The following is an 18,572-nucleotide window of genomic DNA, read 5'->3' as shown; positions in this document are numbered from 1 at the left end:
CCCAGGTCGCCTTCCCCACGGCCACTCCCCACCCTGCCCGGCCTCCGCCTGACCCCCTCCACCCTGGCTCGGGAACATCCTAAGGCAGGTCACACACGGACGGTCAGCCCCTCGCTCAGGCTGGCACTGCTCCGCTGCCCCCAGTCTCCTTCAGGAGGCCTGCCGGACACGCCCAGGACCCCTCCCGAGGGTGGGGAGCCCCCCCACTCTGCCTGGAGCTGCGCCCTCTGCTGTGGGTTCTCCCCACCGGGAGGGCAAGACTCGGCGATGGGTTTGGACCGACTCCCGGGCGTCCTCTGTGTGCTCCCCACAGGCCGGCGCCACGGGCCCTGCCGCTTCAGCCCTGATCCGCAGCCGTGGGTGCGGGGGCCATGGGAGGACGGCCCCACTACCTCCTCAGCTCCCAGACAGGCCGCCGCTGGTCCCAGCCCTCCCACACCAGGGCTGCGTGTTTCGGAACCCCGTCCCCTGCGGTGACTGTGAACCTCACTTAGGTCCCAGTGCAGACACGGCCTCAAGACAGGCAGCCCAAACCCGGAGGTTGCCTTTCACACAAAAATCTTTAATAAAAATAGCTCTCTGCAGAACCAGTCCTAGACAGCAGTAGCAAACTCAAACTCCTGCCACCTGGGCAGGAAGGAGCAAGGCCAGCTGAGGGGTCTGAACTGAGGGCAGGGCTGCCCCGAAGGTGGAGCTCCGCGGGCTGCGACGTGTGGGATGTGGGCTCGGGGCCCACACACCTTCTCATCCTTCCAGAGGAGTTACAAACACATCTGCGTTTTTTAGGAGTGTCACTAACTGGTCGCCCTCCCCACCAAATGACAGGAGGAGGCTACGTGAGACACTCAAAGGCTGACAGGGAGCAGCGTGTCCTACACACTCAAGACAGAAGTAAGTGGGTTCACACGTCAGCAAAACACCGGTACGAGGTGACACCGGGGCATCCCAGCAGGCCAACGGCCCTTGGTCAGCACACAGGCGAGAGCAGGGGAGGGAGGGAGGAGGAGAAGCGGCAGGCAGCCCGGGCTGCTCACCCACCACGGCGCTAGGTGGAAGCCCCAGCTCGGCCCTAGTAGCCCAGGAGCCGCCTGGCCTCCTCGCTCTGGGCCTGCAGCGTCTCGCTGGTGTACTTCTGCAGGAGCTCCATCTTCTTCCTCCGCACGAGCGCCTCCTCGATCTGCGGGCGGGAGAGCGGAGGGCTCAGGTGGCAGGCCCCACAAGGCCAACACGCTGCCTGGGCCCGGCCGGGAGCCCAGCACCCTGTGTCCGAGGGCCCCGATCTCCGCTCGGGGAGCAGGTGAGCGACAGAGTGCTGGACTGCTGCCTCCAAGGTAGACGGAATGCTGCCTCGTCTGGACGCCTCGCCCTAACCTGAGCCCAGGGACCAACGCCCTGTGGAAGGGAGTGAGAGCCGCCCAAAGGGACAGGAAGGACCAAGAAAACCACACAGCGCCCTGTGGGGCCCCTCGGAGGCCAGGCGGCCCCCAGCCTGTCCTACCTCTTGCTGCGACGGCACCGGGACGTGAGCGATGAACTTCTGCTGCCCGTCCTCCCCTCCTTTCTCCTGGCCGCCCTCCTCATCAGACTGCAAAAGAGCACAACCAGAGGCCGCGCAGAGGAGACCGTTAGTAAGTGCTGGCATCGCCATAACGTGCACCAGCCTGCAGCCATTGAAGAGGAAAAACAGTGACGAGGAAGCTCTGTTCTCAGACACAGAGACACCCAAGACACAGCGTTAAGTACAAGAAGCAACAGAACACTGTGTTTTGCGCGACCTCTTGTACGAGGAAGAAAAGAGAAGCCAGTGATCTCAGTGAGAGCCAGCGGACAGAGGACAGGGCTGCGAAAGATAAGCTGTGTTAAATCTCTGTATACTTTTTGTGTTTTGAGAATACATTATCTATTTTTTTAATTAAACTTGAAAAAAGCATATGTAGAAGAAAGCATCACTCAGAGGCTGCCTGTGAGTCAGTAGAGATCGCTCATAACCTAAGGAATGACGTAGCCCTGGAGGCATGAGGAGAAAGGAGGCCTGTGTGGAGGCAGGTCCACTGCCCGCAGGTCTCTGGGCCGGACCCTGACCCCACCCCCCGCCGCAGGTCACCAGCTGCCAGGAAAGCCGCGGCGGAAGCTCTCAGACGCCGCTGGTAGGAGAAACTGGTCCCAGGGCTCTGGGAAAGTCGGGCTGCATCCACCGAGGCGAGGCGAGCCCAGGGTGGAAGTTCCACTCCTCAGGGCAGACTCCAACAAGGAAGGCTGTTGTAGCCCCAAAGAATCCACACGTGATGAAAGACACAGCACTGCCCACGCGCGTCACACCACGTCAGGTCCCTCGGTGGACACTGCACTGTCACTGTGCAAGCCACTGGGGACACTGGGTGAAGGATGACACAGGACCCTCGGCAGCAGCTGTGCAACTTCCCATAAATCTTAAGCATTTCAGGAGAAACAATTTTTACATCCTCTGATGGCTTTCCATCGCTCTCATGGTAAAGGAAAATGCTTCCCCAGGGGAGCCGGGGCCCTTGCTTGGCCCACCTCCCCTCCCGCAGCCTCCACTCTGCCCTCCAGCCACCGGCCCGTCCTCTGTCCCCCGCGCTCCCATGGGCTCGTCCGCTCACGCTGTTCCCTGCTGCCTCTTCGCTTGGTTACTTCCCCCTTGTTTCCGGATCTCAGCTGATGGGTCACGTCCCCAGTAAAGCCTTCACTGGCCCTGCCTTCACCATGTCGCTAACCAGAGCTCCTATCACAGCTGCCATTTCCCACGGTGTCTGCTGACCGGACTGTCCCCCAGGGCTTCAAGCTACAAGCGAAGCGTGTTTGCTGTCCTGCCCCTCGAGTGGGCCTCACAGTAGCCACTCATTAAACAAACATCCCTTGAAAGAGCAAATGGATTATTTGTACCTAGAGAAAATCTTCCTAGGACACGCTGCCATCCTGTTTCAAATGCCTGCCTGAGGGCACGAACCTCAGGTCTGCTAGATCCTGTGTGACGGTGACTAAGTCACTAAGCCTCTCTGAGCCTGCTTCCTTGCCACTGACATCATGGCAAGCCATGTGACGTCACACAGGGCCTGACCCATAGTCCAGGCATGGGTGCTTCCCTTCCCCTTGCTCAGTCGAGCAAATCAGTTCCATCCTGGACCTGCCCAGGGAGTAAGGCCTGCAGGGGTGCTGGGAGCAAGGGGGCTCTGCCTGAGGGATTACAGCTCCATCCCCAACCGGGACCCCCTGAGGAAGTCCCTTCTCTGCTCTGGGCTGGTTTCCAGCTGTAACAGACGGTGGTTAAGACTACAGAAGAGTTACCGACACTGCCATTTAAGCAGAAACAATGAGGTCATGGGCTAAAACACACTGGCTTCAAATGTGTTTATAAATCCGATTCCAGCATGTTCAGGAGGGCCCATCTCTGAGATGCACGTAAGTCATCCCCGGTGTAAAGCAGTTTAACAAGTGCCCTCACAGCCATTCCTCTCTGAAACCCTCCCTGTGAACCCGGAAGGTGCCCTTCATCCCCACTGTCTAGGAGAGAAGGCCGAAGCCTCAGACGGCGGCAGGGGCAAGAGCCGGGCCTCGACCCTGGCCCCTCGTCTGCGCTTCCTGCTACCGTGCCCCCATCCTCCGCGGCACAGAGAACGTGGTGAGCGCCAAGGGGTCCCGCGCCGCCCCCCAATACCTCCTGGTCGGCAACGGCGTAGATGTCAGCCTCCTCCTCCTCCTCTTCCTCCTCCTCCCCTCTTGCCAGCCGGGCCTCTCTCTCTGCTTTCCACTTGTCCACTAACTCGGCTCTGACTGCACACAAGGGAGAGCAGGCGTTACTCACTCTGGCCTCTAAGAAAGCGTCAAACCCCATGCAGGGCGAGGCCAAGGCCTCCCTGCTGGAAAGAGTCACCTTCATCCTGCCCCGGCGGGCAGGAATCAGACAGGAATCAGATGGCAGGGCAGCTTTTAGCGGACACACCCAGATCCTCCCCAGTTCAGCACCCTGAGGTTCTCAAAAAACTAAAACTAGAACTACCATGTGATCCAGCAATTCCATTCCTGGGTATATATCTGAAAACAACAAAAACACTAATTCGAAAAGATACATGCACCCCAATGTTCATAGCAGTACTATTTACAGTTGCCAAGATATGGAAGTAAACTAAGTGCCCATCAACAGATGGATGGGTAAATAAGATGTGGTGTATGTAAACACACACACACAGACACACACACACACACACATGCATATACACAATGGGATCCTACTCAGCCATAAAAAAGAATGAAATAATGCCATTTGCAGCAACATGGATGGACCTACGGATTATCATACTAAGTGAAGTAAGTCAGACAGAGAAAGACAAATACTGTGTGATATCACTTATATGTGGAATCTAAAAAATACAACAAACTAGTGAATATAACAAAAAAGAAGCAGACTCACAGATATAGAGAAAAAACTAGTGGTTACCAGTGGAGAGACGGAAGGGGGAAGAGGCAATTTAGCGGTAGGGGATTAAGAGGTACAAACTATTAAGATAAAATAAGCTGGGGCTTCCCTGGTGGCGCAGTGGTTGAGAATCTGCCTGCCAATGCAGGGGACATGGGTTCGAGCCCTGGTCTGGGAAGATCCCACATGCCGCGGAGCAACTAGGCTCGTGAGCCACAACTACTGAGCCTGCGCGACAGGAGCTTGTGCTCCGCAATGAGAGGCCGCGACAGTGAGAGGCCCGCGCACCGCGATGAAGAGTGGCCCCGGCTCACCACAACTAGAGAAAGCCCACGCACAGAAACGAAGACCCAACACAGCCAAAAATAAATTAATTAATTAATTAATTAAATTTTAAAAAAATTGGATTAAAAAAAGATAAAATAAGCTATACAAGGATATATTATACAACATGGGGAATACAGCCAATATTTTATAATAACTGCTAATGGAATATACCTTTAAAAATTGTGAATCTCTATACTGTACACCTGTAACTTACATAATATTGTACATCAACTACTTCAATTTTTTAAAAAGCCCTAAAAAAACAATGTTCCTTATAAAAATAAAACCCCATTTCCAAGGGAGAGAAAAGAAACCAGATGCCAGCAGCAATGAAATGAAATGCCCGCAGACCTACGTTTCTTTTCATATTCCTGTTCCAAAGGCACAATAACACCATCGTCTTCATCTAGGTAACCGTAGTATTCAAAATCGATCGCCTTCATGAGCTCAGCGCGTGTCTTTCTTGGAGGAGGAAGAGCTAAAAGAAAGAATTCACCAGCTTAGCTGAATTCCCCGTCATAATCTCACTCAAGCCTTCTCCTCATACAATGTTACGCAGGCATATAGTAGGTGTGTTCATCAAAATATCATGAAATAGGCACTTCTCTACACTAGTAATGGGATTATATATGTGGTACCACCCTTTTTAAAATCAGTGTTAAGGGCTTCCCTGGTGGCGCAGTGGTTAAGAATCCACCTGCCAATGCAGGGGACACGGGTTCAAGCCCTGGTCCCGGAAGATCCCACATGCTGCGGATAGCAACTAAGCCCTTGCGCCACAGCTACTGAGCCACAACTACTGAGCTCACGAGCCACAACTACTAAAAGCCCGCACACCTAGAGCCTGTGCTCCACAAGAGAAGCTACCATGATGAGAAGCCTGTGCACTGCAACGAAGAGTAGCCCCTGCTCGCTGCATCTAGAGAAAGCCTGCACACAGCAACAGAGACCCAATGCAGCCAAAAGTAAATAAATAAATAAATTTAAAATAAATAAATAAGTAAAATTAAATAAGTGTTGAAATCTTTGACCCAATTAGTCCATTTAGAAGGAATCTATCCTAATTTAAAAACAGAAACAAAAGCTGGCAAAGCTTTACGGACAGAGGTGTGCATCACAGCGTTATTCATACAACAGTGAAAACTTGGACAGCCAAGGACTGTGATCTGCAATTCAAGCATGGCGGAGGGGAGGCGATTCTGCAGCCCCAGTAATGCTGCTTCACAGGTGCTTTAACAACACAGAAAATGCCATAATATTTAATGAAAAAACTAAGAATACAGATAAAACAAAAGAAACTACAAACACAAAAGATAAATGAGAAATTCCTGAAGAAAATACTTTCAGACTAAGAATTACTATTCAGAATATTTAGTAATACTTGAAAATCAAAAGGGAAATGACAATCCAACAGATTAGTCAAAGAATGAAAGCTGATAATTGAAGAAAAAAAACTCTTACGTATGAAAATTTCATTTAGTAACTGAATTCGATTGTCAATTTCATTAGTAATGGGGAGGAAACAAAAAAATAAAAATAATACATTGTTTCAAGCACCAGATCAGCAAAAATGTTATAATTATAAACATCTAGAAATAACTAAATACCAAAGGAGGGATGGTCACACCAAGTACGGTTAATCCCTGAGACTCTCTAATCCGTCACATCACTTGGCATTCTAAGGAGAACTGTGAGAGGACATGGACGGACTGCACACACAACCCTGTCCACCCCTCCACCGCGTGGGCTGCATCCAGGACGGGGCTGAAACCTAGCAGGCTCAGAGCACTGCATGCATTCCGGCCACAGGATGGAGCTGTGATCCAACCAAAGCCAACCAGACTCAATTCTGGGAATTCTGCTTCAACTGTTGGTGGGGGGGTGGGGGGAAATCTGTTGCTGAGAGAGAACAAAATTTAAGTCGATGACGGACAACCAGCCACCACAAGAGGAGAGTGAGACAGAGAAAAAAGCTCACAGGATGGAAGCCAAAACTGCAAAACGGAGCAATGTGACCTGGAACCGGCCATTCCTGAAGGCAAACCTGTCAGTTATGTGAGCCAATAAATTTATAGACTTTTCTGCCTAAAGTAACTGGGGTTGAGTCACCTGTCACTTACGCTGATGTAATTTAGTTGATAAAATAAGCATGGAAGTGCATGGAAAAGGCTGGAAGGGAACATTCGAAACAGATAATACCAGTGACGGGTCATCTCTAGCAGGGCACTGGGATGGGGGTCAAGGGGACTGTGCTACTATTTTTATTGTTTTTTTGCCGTGCGGCATCCGGGATATTAGTTTCCCAACCAGGGTTTAAATCCGTGCCCCCTGTAGTGGAGGCACAGAGTCTTAACCACTGGACCACCAGGGAAGTCCCTGTGCTACTATTTCCATTATACGCATTAAGACTAAGTTGCGCACTTTCTTGGTTAAAAAAAAACAAAAAACACTGTATGACTGGAATAAATAAAAATAAATTTAGAAACAATGTAAAAGCAAAAAAAAAAAAAGTAACATACACAGCACACTCTCATTTTAGGAGCCTTAAAACTCTGGAAGGGGATACACCCCAACATGTCAACAACCATCATCTATAAGTTGTGAAAACGTGGGTGTTTTTTCTGATTTTCTGTATTTTACAACTTATCTATAATAAAATTATACTGCATTCATAATAAATGGCATGATATTTAAACTCTGAATTATTTTAAGTGATGTCAATCATGCATGCAAAACCAGTGTGTGCGTAATGAATTTAAGAATGAGCAGAATTGTATTTTTAAACAAATAGGAAAACCGACTGGAAGGAAACAGCAGAACGCCAGCAGTGGGAGGAATCCTGGTCTCATCCGTCTCTACTTTCCACACTGCTTTCTATAAAATGCTTGGACTGCTTCTTGAAAAGTCAAAATTAAGATACACAGAAATTCCAGACCAGCAGTTTTCAACTGCATTTTGGAGGCTCCCAGGGCTGTGGAAGGAAGGGCAGGAGTGGAGAGGGTACCCGGCTTGGATTCATTCTCTTCCACTTGTGCATTTCGGGGTTTGGCCCAAGGTGTCATGTGTCCTTCAGTTAAGAGTTTTTTCAACTAAACACGTAACTGAAAATGAAGCTGACTGAACTGCAAACAGGGAGATTCCTCGTTCACACTCAGACGGGTATGGGCAGAGCCTACAATCTGACACCTGTCAGTTCTGGGTTCCCGTTCTCACCCCAACTGTGTGCCCACCTGAGAACGATAATCCTCTGAGGACACGGGGCTGCTGTGCGGCTAAGAAATGGCATAGGAAGAGTGCCCTGCAGACAGCATGTCTACTGTTACAAGCAGGACCAAGAATTCCAGGCTAACACCCCGGCGAACACCAGTTACTTACGTTCTCTCTCAAACAGTTCTCTGACGCCAGGCAAGTCTTTCGCTGCTCCGAAGTACTTGTAACCTCGATTTCCTGGGACTTCTTTCCCTTCATGATCCAGCATTTTAGGGCCAACTTTCTTATTGGGAAGGAAGAAGAGAAAATGGATCTGATCCTTAAACCCAGTATTTCCATGCTTGCAAATAGATTTAAGATAATAATGCTAAAGGGAGAAAATATTCATGTACAACAGAAATATATTTAGGTACTTTTTTTAATCCCTTAAAAATCAACCTAAATACCTAACAGTAAGAGGATGATTTAAGTAAATTATAGCATATTCAGGATGGAATATATCCTATAGCTTAAAAATGATGGTTCGTATGGAACTCTTTTATTGACTTAGAAAAACACAATATAACGTTAAGTGAATAAAAGCTTTAAAAAAAATTGCAAAAAACCTAAATGACAAGCAGTAGAAGACAAATGAAATATCCAGAAGATGGAATTCTCTCCACTAAAAATGATGATGTTGACAACTGCATTCAGTATGTGACCCTGGACAAGGCTCTGTACTATAAGGGGAAAGGCCATAAAGGATGAAAATCAATAAAACAGCCAAATGATTGTATCAAAGTTAAATGTCTTAAACTCTACCATGGTTATATAAGAGAACATTCTTATTCTTAGGAAATACACACAAAAGTATTTCTTAGGAAATACCCCTTAAGTATTAAGGAGTAAAGGAACATGATGTATTTAAGCCTCAAACGGTTCAGAGAAAATAAATCTCAAGGTACACACAGAAAATGATAAAGCAAATAGAGAAAAATGTTAAAAACTGGTAAATCTGTATAAAGGGTACATAGGATTTCTCTATACAATTTGTAGAACTTTCTATGAGCTCAGAAATGCTTTTTGAAACAATTATATAAATGATTATTTACTGACATGAACATATGTGTCTGATAAACTGTTAAGTGAACAAAGCATATAGTTAGAATAATGAACCATTATCTGTAAAAATAAATATATATGTATATAGAAGAAATTCCAGAAAGATAAGTAGAAAATGTTAATAGCAGTCATTTCTCAGTGGTAGGAAAATATATAATGTAATCTGTACCACACATAGAATATATAAATTTTTTTATACTTTAGAATTTTTATATTTTTTGTTATATATTCTTTTTTCTTTTACATAAAAGTAGGTACTCTTTATACAATCAAAGTTACCATTTTGAAAAGAAGTATAAAACCTAGAACCAAAATTGTACATACATGAGTATGACCTCAGTTACAGGACTCATGGAAAAACAATGGACAGAAATATTCCAGAAGTTGCTCCTAGTTAAAAGGATCATGACTGCATGGTGTTCTGCTCTATACTTTTCTGAAATTAATAACAATATATTACTTTTTCTCTTATTATTGTACTAAAATACACGTAACATAAAATTTGCCGTCTTAACCATTTTTAAGTGTCCAGGTCAGTGGTATTAGTACATTCATAGCGTCATGCAACCATCACCACCATCTTGTAAAACAAACTCTAAACGTGTCACTTCTTTTTTTTTCAGCTGCACTGAGCGGCTTGCAGGATCTTAGTTCCCCGACGAGGGACAGAACCTGGGCCACGGCAGTTAAAGTGCTGAGTCCTAACCACTGGACCACCAGGGAATTCCCTAAATGTTACTTTTGTACATAGAAAATGAAAATAAAATTCTTTAGCATTAAAAAGACGATAGGGCTTCCCTGGTGGCGCAGTGGTTAAGAATCCGCCTGGCAATGCAGGGGACACGGGTTCGAGCCCTGGTCCGGGAAGATCCCACATGCCACGGAGCAACTAAGCCCATGCGCCACAACTACTGAGCCTGTGTTCTGGAGCCTGCGAACCACAACTACTGAAGCCCACGCGCCTAGAGCCCATGCTCCGCAACAAGAGAAGCCACGGCAAGGAGAAGCCCGCGCACCGCAATGAAGAGTAGCCCCCGCTCACCGCAACTAGAGAAAGCCCACGCATAGCCACGAAGACCCACCGCAGCCAACAAATAAAAAAAATTAATTAAAAAAAAAGACTCTACAAGGAAATACATAAAAACATTACTGTTGACTCTGGGTGGTGGAACTTAAGAATATTGTACATATTAATTTTGTAACCCTTCCAGGAAGGGTAATAAACCCCTGCACTAAAGCAGTCTGACAGGGAGCAAAATCACCATCACAGAACTACTGAAGATGCAGTGAGCACGTTCCTAGCACAGGTACTCCAGGAGTGGAAGTGCCTTTCCTTCTGCAACAAGAATAAATGCCTCATTTTTAGGCCAGGTACTAACGTGAGAACTGTGGTTTTGCATTAAATACATAGAAAAACTGCACGTATTTTTTCCATAACATACTACAGTCCACTGACTACATACTACGGGTTCAAATGACCTGGGAAAATGGGGCGGGGCCTGGGGCAGCATTTTTCAAAGTTGACACCCACTGGCGGGTCGTGGAATCCATTACATGGGTCATAATCATCGATTTTTAAAAAATCAAGATAGAACAGAAAAATAAAAAAGATAGAACAGAATAGAAAATATCAAAGTGCAGCAACATATACCAAGTGTTTTTTCAGTACTGTGTTGTGATATAGTGCGTGAGTGAGTGAGTGTGTGTGTGTGTGTTTATTTTATAGTGGGTCATGGGCCTAAAAGCTTGAAAGTCACTGTTCTAGAATACTGCATTTAAAGAATCCAGAGAAAGGAAACACAGCCATGTCCCCAGGGCCCCCTTGAGTACAGAAGCCGACCATGGAATGGTTGTCCCAATTCTCAAGGAGTTCAGAGAAGGCTGTGAGGGGCCAAGGTCATTTCAAACAAGAGGCCCAGGGAGCCTGAGCGGCTCACTCTGGAACACCTGGCCAGTACACGTACTGAGGCCTGCGCTGTGGACCTTTAAGCACCACTAGCCCGTGCTTTCACGTTTCCTGTCCACGCGCAACAGGCACTTTCAAGCCTCCTTTCATCTCTCCAGTGCCTGCTCTGTGGCAGGGCTGCGGGGGCAGCAGGAGCCACCCTGCAGGCAGACAGCACCCGAGCTCAGCCCCAGGGCTGCGGCTTGCTTACCCCATAGTCAGGACCACCGAGCTCCTTGATCCGGGCCTCCCAGTGTCCCTTCTCTCTTAGCAGCTTGTTAATTTCATCATTCAGGTCACGAATTCGGAATTCACCTAGACCAGCTAGAAAACAAAAACATCCTATCGTTTCTTGAAAATACCAGTCGATGTGTAGCCTTAAGAATGAATGTCAACACCTAAAAAGGTGCATAACACAAAGATACTATTTCAATTTGTAAGAAAACACACCCACACCGAAATCATGGAAGGGCAACAATCATGCACAGTTTCAGCAGCGCTGCGGGGGAAGAAACTTCATCCTCATTAGCAACCACAGAAATACAAACTGAAGCAATCCTGCAGCTCCATTTATACCACCACTGAAACAGTAAACTCTTAGAGGTGGGGACACAGCGTCCAATCAATGTCAGCCAAGATGCAGTGAGGCAGCGTCAGCATCAGGGTTGGCGGCAGTCTGTGTTAGTCTAGTCCTTTCAGGAAAGGGCTTGTTCCCACCTTGTTAAGTGGGAACATCTTTGAGAAAGACTAGGGCCTGAGAACTGAGCCTAAGGGACAGATTCTTTATTTTTTACTTATTTTTTGGCCGCACTGCGCAGCACGCTGTATCTTACTTCCCTGACCAGGGATCGAACCCGTGCCCCCTGCAGTGGAAACACGGGTTCTTAACCACTGGGCCGCCCTTAGGGAAGTCCCTAAGGGACGGATTTAAAGGGATGACGACAGGGAGTTTGCTGAGGTGTTGTCGTTGGCAGAGGGGAGCCAGGAGCAGTTGGGGCTATTCCAAGGGAGAAACCCTCCCTTTCTCCACTGAATTGCTTTTGTACTTTGTGAAGTCAACTGACCACATACGTGTGCCCCTGTTTCTGGACTTCTTACTCTGTTCAACTGGTCTGTGTGTCTATCTTTCCCCAATACCCAATTGTCTTGAATACCTTTAGCTTTACATTAAATCATGAAATTAGGTGTTATGAATACTCCAATATTTTTCTTTTTCAAAACTGTTTTGGCTATTCTAGTTCCTTTGCCTTTCCATTTAAATTTTAGAAACAGTTCGTCAACATAAACCAAAAACCACTGCTGGGATTTTGACTGTGATAGATTTTGAAAAGAAAAAGAATCGACACCTTTCCTATATTGAGTCTTCCCATCCACAAACACTGTCTATGTCTCCATTTGATTGGTTCTTTGACTCTTTCATCACTGTTTTATAGTTTTCAGCATACAGATCATATATATATTTTGTTAGATTTATACCTAAGTATTTCTTGTGTTTTGATGCTTCTGTAAATAACACTTTAATAAAAGTTCTAGTTCCAAATGTTCACTGCTGGTACACAGAAACAATTGATTTTTGTGTATTGACTTTCTATTCTGTGATCTTGCTAAACTCATTTATTCATTTTAGAAATCTTTCTGTAGATTCCTTGGGATTTTCTACATAGAAAATTATGTCACCTCAGAATAGAGCATTTTTCTTCCCTTCCAATCTTTGGGCCTTTTATTTCCTTTTCTTGCTTTATTGTACTGGAAAGGAATTCCAGTACAATACTGAATAGAAGCGGTGAGAATCGATATCTCCACCTTGTTCCTGATCTTAGGAGGAAAGCATTCAACCTATAGCTGGCTATAGGTTTTTTGGTAGAAGTGCCTTATCAGGGGAAAAAAAAAGTTCCCTTCAATTCCCAGTTAGCTGAGGGTTTTTTTTTTGGTTTTTGTTTTTATTTTTGCCTGCATTGGGTCTTTGTTGCTGCACGCGGGCTTTCCTTGCGGGGCTTGTTGCGGCGTGTGTGCTCTTCTTTGCGGTGTGCGGAGTCCTCTCTTGTTGCAGCGTGTGGGCTTTCTCTCTCTAGTTGTGCAGTGCAGGCTCCAGGGAGCATGGGTTCTGTAGTTTGTGGCACACAAGCTCTCTAGTTGTGGCAAACGGGCTTAGTTGCCCTGCGGCATGCGGGATTTTAGTTCCCCGACCAGGGATTGAACCTGTGTCCCCTGCACTGGAAGGCGGACTCTATACCGCTGGACCACCAGGGAAGTCCCATGTGTCTTCGTTTTTTCTTGATCAGTCTGTCTGACTGGAAGTTTATCGATTTTACTGATCTTTTTATTTTTTTAATTTTATTTATTTATTTTTGGCTGCGCTGAGTCTCCGTTGCTGCTGCGTGCGGCACGTGGGCCCCTGCATTGGCCGGTGGATTCTTAACCATTGCGCCACCAGGTAAGTCCTGATCTTTTTAAAGAACCCGCTTTTGTTCTATTTTCTCTATTCATCTTGTTTCCAATTTCATTGACTTCTTCTCTTTATTATTTCCTTCCTTCTGCTTACTTTGGAATTAATTTGCTCTTCCTTTTTAGTTTCTTAGGGTAGAAGCTTAGATCACTGACTTGAGACCTTTCTTATTTTCTTTTATTTTAATGCTATAAATTTTCACCTAAACACTGCTTTACATGCATGCCATAAATTTTTTTGTCCCCTGAATTCTGACATTATGTTTTCATTCTCATTCAATTCAAAATATTTTCTAATCTCCTTGAGGTTTCCTCTTAGATATATGGGTTGTTTAGAAGTATGTTTAATTTCTAAATAGTTAGGAATTTTCCAGATGTCTTTTTGTTATCCATTTCTATGTTAACTGTGTTAAAATCAGTGAACATACTTTGCGAAATTTTAATTATTTTAAGTTTGCTAACATTCATATTATAACCTAAAATATGCTTTATTTTGGTGAATATTCCATTTGCTCTTAAAAAAAGAAAAGGTACTCTTTTCTGTGAGGTGGACTGTTCCATAAAGGTCAACTAGGTCAAACTGATCGATATTATTGTTCAGTTCTTCTACGTTCTTACTCATTTTGTACCTACTTGTCCTATTGATTATTGAGAGAGGAGGCTGACGTCCCCAAGGCTAACTGTGGATTTGAGAATCGAGCACTTTAAACAGACAAGCTAGCTTACCATTCTGAATTTGAGCCACTTTTTTTGAGATCTCTCCAATGATCTGTGAAAAAAATAAAAGGCAATATATTTTTATGACTTTTGAGTAAGTCTGAAAGCATAAGAAATATATAATTCAAAATGAGTAATTAAAAATTCTTAGAATTCTGGTTGAAGAGTCATGTAGGTACAAAAGCCATCAGAGACCTGTTCTCCTGTAAGATCAGATTCACCCAGCACGTACCTGTCGTCTCCACTTCTCGGCTTTGGGCAGCTCAGTACACTCCGAGGCAAGGAAGGGTCTTCGTTCCTAAGGAAAAGCAAAACACATGCTGCCGCTGTACTGTATGAAATTACAAGCTTTGTGCAACATTCATGACTGACTCAGGCCTGAAGCCTGAAATGTCTAACAGGCTAAAGACATCTGCAGCTTCAGTTGCAGGTGCTCTTCTTCAAGCCTTATGGCTCACGCTGCAGCCTCTCCTTAGGAAAGAACTACACAGGCAAAAACATTCACTGCATTGCACCTGGTACAGGCAGCCACTGGAAACAACGTAAAAGTCCAGTACACTTGACCCTTGAGCAACATGGGGGTTAACCTAAGTTAACTTACAGTCGGGCTTCAGCATCCGTGTTTCCTCCGCATCCACAGATTCAACCAAGCACAAACCGTGTAGTTCTGTAGTATTTACCGTTGAAAAAACCCGTGTCTAAGTGAACCAATGCAGTTCAAGCCCGTGTTGCTCAGGGTCAGTTGTTACAGAGAGATGGCGAAGTGCACCGTTTATACCCATTTCATGGCACACTTATGCTGCCTTAGGAAATGACAGCTCTCAGTGTTGAAAACAAACATAAACAGACATGCATGTCTGTGTGTATACAGGTGTGCGTGCGGGTGTGTGTATAACTAAAAAAAAAAAGTATCCAAACAACAGTACATATCACCCCTAACCTGGCTGAGTCTCCATGAGCTAAGGTCATTACTGGTTTCAGGTTAGAGCTGCTCCTCACAGCACACCCCACTTGGTACTATTCAGTATTAGACAGTGCTGGGATAACATGGAAACCCAATCATCATATTACAGAGCAGACAGAAGCACGAGTAGTCAGATCATCACACTGCCCCAGCTACCTGGGATTCAAGTGTACAGACTCATAAGACACAGGAAAGCATGGACGAGAAAGAGGAAGATCTGGAGTCCGAAGCCTGTTCAGGAGGGAGTTGTACTGCACTTCTTCTCAATAATTTAAAAATTCATGAGGAAGATTTAAACCAACCTTTACTTTTCCCTCTTCCAGCTGAGCTTGGCGAAATCTTGCTAAGGCCGTCCTACCGGGAACAGAGAAGACTCCGTTAGATCCTGCTCGAAGATCTCTTATCATCCAAGTTCCTGGATGGGTAAATCTGCTCATGACCATATTGAATGTCAACCGTCACTCATAAACATATATACATATTGCAATCAAGAAACCACAGAGAAGTTATGGGTTTCCATGTTCCAAAAAGTAGGGCTTATAAGGATTTGTGTTCCTTTCACCCATACGGCGTGTAAGGACTGGACTGTGGGAAACTCTACTCATCAGGCCACTGTGGTGAGCAACACATCCAGATGTTAAAAAGACTAATATTATGGGCTGTCACTCTAACAGCCCCTGCACCACCCCAGGTGAGCCAATGTTCATCCAGAATAAGTTCTGGGAGCTGTCAGAAAACACTATGGGGAAAACAAATGTATGGCAACTACTATACGAATACTATTTCAACACAGGTAGAGAAAGAAAGCTATATCAAAAGACCAAACAGAAATTTACAGACGAAATCGAGTTGATACGTACATGGCCTTTTCCGCATTTCGGGCCTAAAAGGAGAGAGAAGGGAAGAAAAACATCCATGTTTAAAGAGCTTTTTCTTTTACTCTCTAGAAAAACGTTTCATTTACTTTGTAGAGAAAAGTTTCACAAGGACACAGGCACAAGCGGAATGCCTACACTAGTACATGAACACAGTAACAATCGCAACATCAATCAGAAGATGCCCACATCCTGTGACCTTACTTATGCTGCTCTCTCTACCTAAATTCTTTACTTCTCCACTCCCCCAAACCCCGTGGATCTGGCCACTCATCCTTCAGAATTTACCTGTGTTATCACCGTCCCAGACAATTCTTCTGTGGCCCCTTCATCCCAGCCAGGCTGCCCCCCTTTGTCTGGGTTTATACCTACCACACAATTTCCACCCAGCATCACAACTGTCTGTTCCCTGCCAGTGAAATTTGAGGGAGGAAAGACTGAATTTTACAAAGTGAGTTTTATATAAATACTGTTGCACTAATGTCAAGTCAATTATCCCTGAAACACAGTGCTAGGCACGAACACATTTTCTGGGTTGTAGTGTAAGTAGAAAGAGGACTTGCTGAGTCAAGGACTTGAGTTTCACTCCCAGCTCTCCAACTTACCATCCCTGAGAAGTTGTCTCTCTAAGCCTCAGTTCCCCCACCTTTACAGCAGGGATCATACCTTTTATCTCATAAAGATGTCACGATGATTTAATGAGATAAATACACGAAGTCATCAGATGCTCAGCAAAAGCGAGCTCAATTTAAATCTTTTTGACTCTCCCTTTCAATGGACACAGAAACAAACTTGTCAAGTTTGTTTGGTAGATAAATGAACACAATACCTACTAAGGAATAAAACAGAGGTTCTCCCAGGAGAAGCCATCATCTTGAGGGCTGAGGCTGTGTCCTACCTATTTCATTAAAGCCTACAGATTCTAAGTATTTAATTTAATATTTCTCAATGCTTACTCCATACTTGAAACACCACGCTGGGTACTAGGAATTTGGTCACGGTTCTTCCTTTTGAGGGAACTCATAGGAATTTCCCCCAAAAAACCATAAATCTTGTGATAAGGGCATGTACCAGGGGTGATGGAAACCCACAAATATGAATGTGTGTGGTGACAGTTTGCCAGAAACATCCAGGCCCAGGGATCCTTCTGTCCTGCTAGGGAACGGAGACCGGCGATTCCCTATGTTTGTCAGAGTTCAGAAACAAGAGGCAGAATCAAGAGGCTGAGCCGGCTAGTATGAAGCAGTAATACGGGGCATATCCTCCGAGGGCTGGAGAATAGAAAGGGCTGCTTTTTGTCCACCGGTTTCTCTCGTCCTCCGGATCTTGGGCTCATCAGTCTACAGTGGCATCCAATACACCTTCTACCATTTATTACGGCGTCGTGTGCTTCGCTTAATGAGACCATCATGGTAACCAATATGTAAGAGTATCTCCCTTGTGCCGGCACTCTGCGTGCTCCGTCGTGAGCGCTTCTAGAACAAATGAAGCAGCCGACCACCGGCGCCCGACCACAGCGATCACACCCTCCTGCGGTCACACGACGCCGGCCATTCGTCCATCCCTGGACCCCAACAACGCGCCAGACACCGCGTCAGGCGTGAAGGAGGCAGAGGTGGGAATACCCTGCCCTCGGGAAGCTCCCCGTTGGGGAGCCGGAGAGCAGACACAAGGCAAATAGCGCAGGAACCGCTGCTGGGCCCCCCACGGGACGCGGCGCCGGCCCTGCGCCTCCCGGAGCCTCGGCTTCCCGGTGGGGAACTACAGCGCGCCGTCCGGACTAAGCACGGCCTCGGACGGCGCGGCGGCGCCGAGGCTCAGCCTCCTCCGGCCTCTGGGCTCACGCGGCGCGAAGACCCCCGCGTCCCAGCCGCAGATCCTGTAACCCGCAGGGGTCCCCTGGGCGCCCCGAACCCGGCCCGCCACTTGCCTCCCTCACTCCCCGCCCCACTCACCATGGTGCGAGGGAGGGCGCCGCCCTCAGGCCGCGCGGGCCTAGCCCAGGGAGCTTCGCCGCCCCAGGCGCGGCCGACCCGGACGGGAACTGAAGGTTCTAGGTGACCGCACCACCGGCTTCTGAGTCGGAAGGATAACTGGGAAGGACCAGAAGTGAGGGACCGGAAGCGAAATGGAGAATTGACCCGGGGAGGGGGAGAAAACGCAGGCGAGCTCCCGTAGGCGGCCCTCCCTCGGCGTCTGGACCTCGCACCGACACGCCCTTACGGAAAATAGGGGCGCTGGCAGAACCGCGCTTGCGCAGTGGAACCGACGTGCCTCTAACTGGGCGCGGGGCGCTGGTTTTGATCTCGCGATAACAACGGCGAGACGTCCCGCGGCAACTGTTGGTACTGCACACGCGGTCCCGCAGTTGTGTGTGAGGCTACCCGAGACGTGCGTGCAACTATAGGTGCGCATCCGTCCTGCCCTGTCTGGTTCTGCGAGCAGACACGCCCTGTGGAAGTTACTTGTCCTCATTCCTCTGAGTGGACGGGGCCGCTGGACTGGGCCCTCCCCCCCGTCTGCGTGCTCTCCAGGGGCAGGAGCTGGCTCGGC

At 47.0% G+C, this 18,572-nt stretch overlaps 1 protein-coding gene across 2 annotated transcripts; it reads right to left on the bottom strand.

Annotated features, from left to right (window-relative positions):
* Positions 1-541: 541 nt before the first annotated feature.
* ISY1 (ISY1 splicing factor homolog) lies at positions 542-18,283 on the bottom strand. 2 transcript variants are annotated; one of them, XM_030849267.3, is made up of 11 exons: positions 17,975-18,273; positions 16,005-16,027; positions 15,447-15,498; positions 14,413-14,478; positions 14,190-14,232; positions 11,230-11,342; positions 8,138-8,255; positions 5,118-5,240; positions 3,677-3,792; positions 1,499-1,585; positions 542-1,177 (listed from the first exon to the last, which is right to left on the bottom strand). In XM_030849267.3, exons 1-11 carry the CDS (start codon positions 17,975-17,977, stop codon positions 1,070-1,072), a joined length of 852 nt encoding a protein of 283 aa, XP_030705127.1. In that variant the 5' UTR covers positions 17,978-18,273; the 3' UTR covers positions 542-1,069. The 2 variants fall into 2 exon arrangements, with proteins under 2 accessions (XP_030705127.1, XP_060163661.1); XM_060307678.2 differs by lacking the exon at positions 5,118-5,240 and having other exon boundaries at positions 17,975-18,283.
* Positions 18,284-18,572: the final 289 nt, after the last annotated feature.

Source organism: Globicephala melas, chromosome 11 (assembly GCF_963455315.2).
Source record: "Globicephala melas chromosome 11, mGloMel1.2, whole genome shotgun sequence".
Taxonomy (NCBI): domain Eukaryota; kingdom Metazoa; phylum Chordata; class Mammalia; order Artiodactyla; family Delphinidae; genus Globicephala; species Globicephala melas.
The sequence above is the reverse complement of the archived record's forward strand: the minus strand, read 5'-3'. Positions and strand labels throughout refer to the sequence as shown.

Excerpts from the sequence above, each read along its gene's own strand:
- ISY1 (XM_030849267.3), bottom strand. Across the intron at positions 8,256-11,229 it reads TCGGTGGTCCTGACTATGGG|AAAGTTGGCCCTAAAATGCT; the intron begins GTAAGCAAGCCG and ends CTTCCCAATAAG. Across the intron at positions 1,178-1,498 it reads CGGTGCCGTCGCAGCAAGAG|ATCGAGGAGGCGCTCGTGCG; the intron begins GTAGGACAGGCT and ends TCCCGCCCGCAG.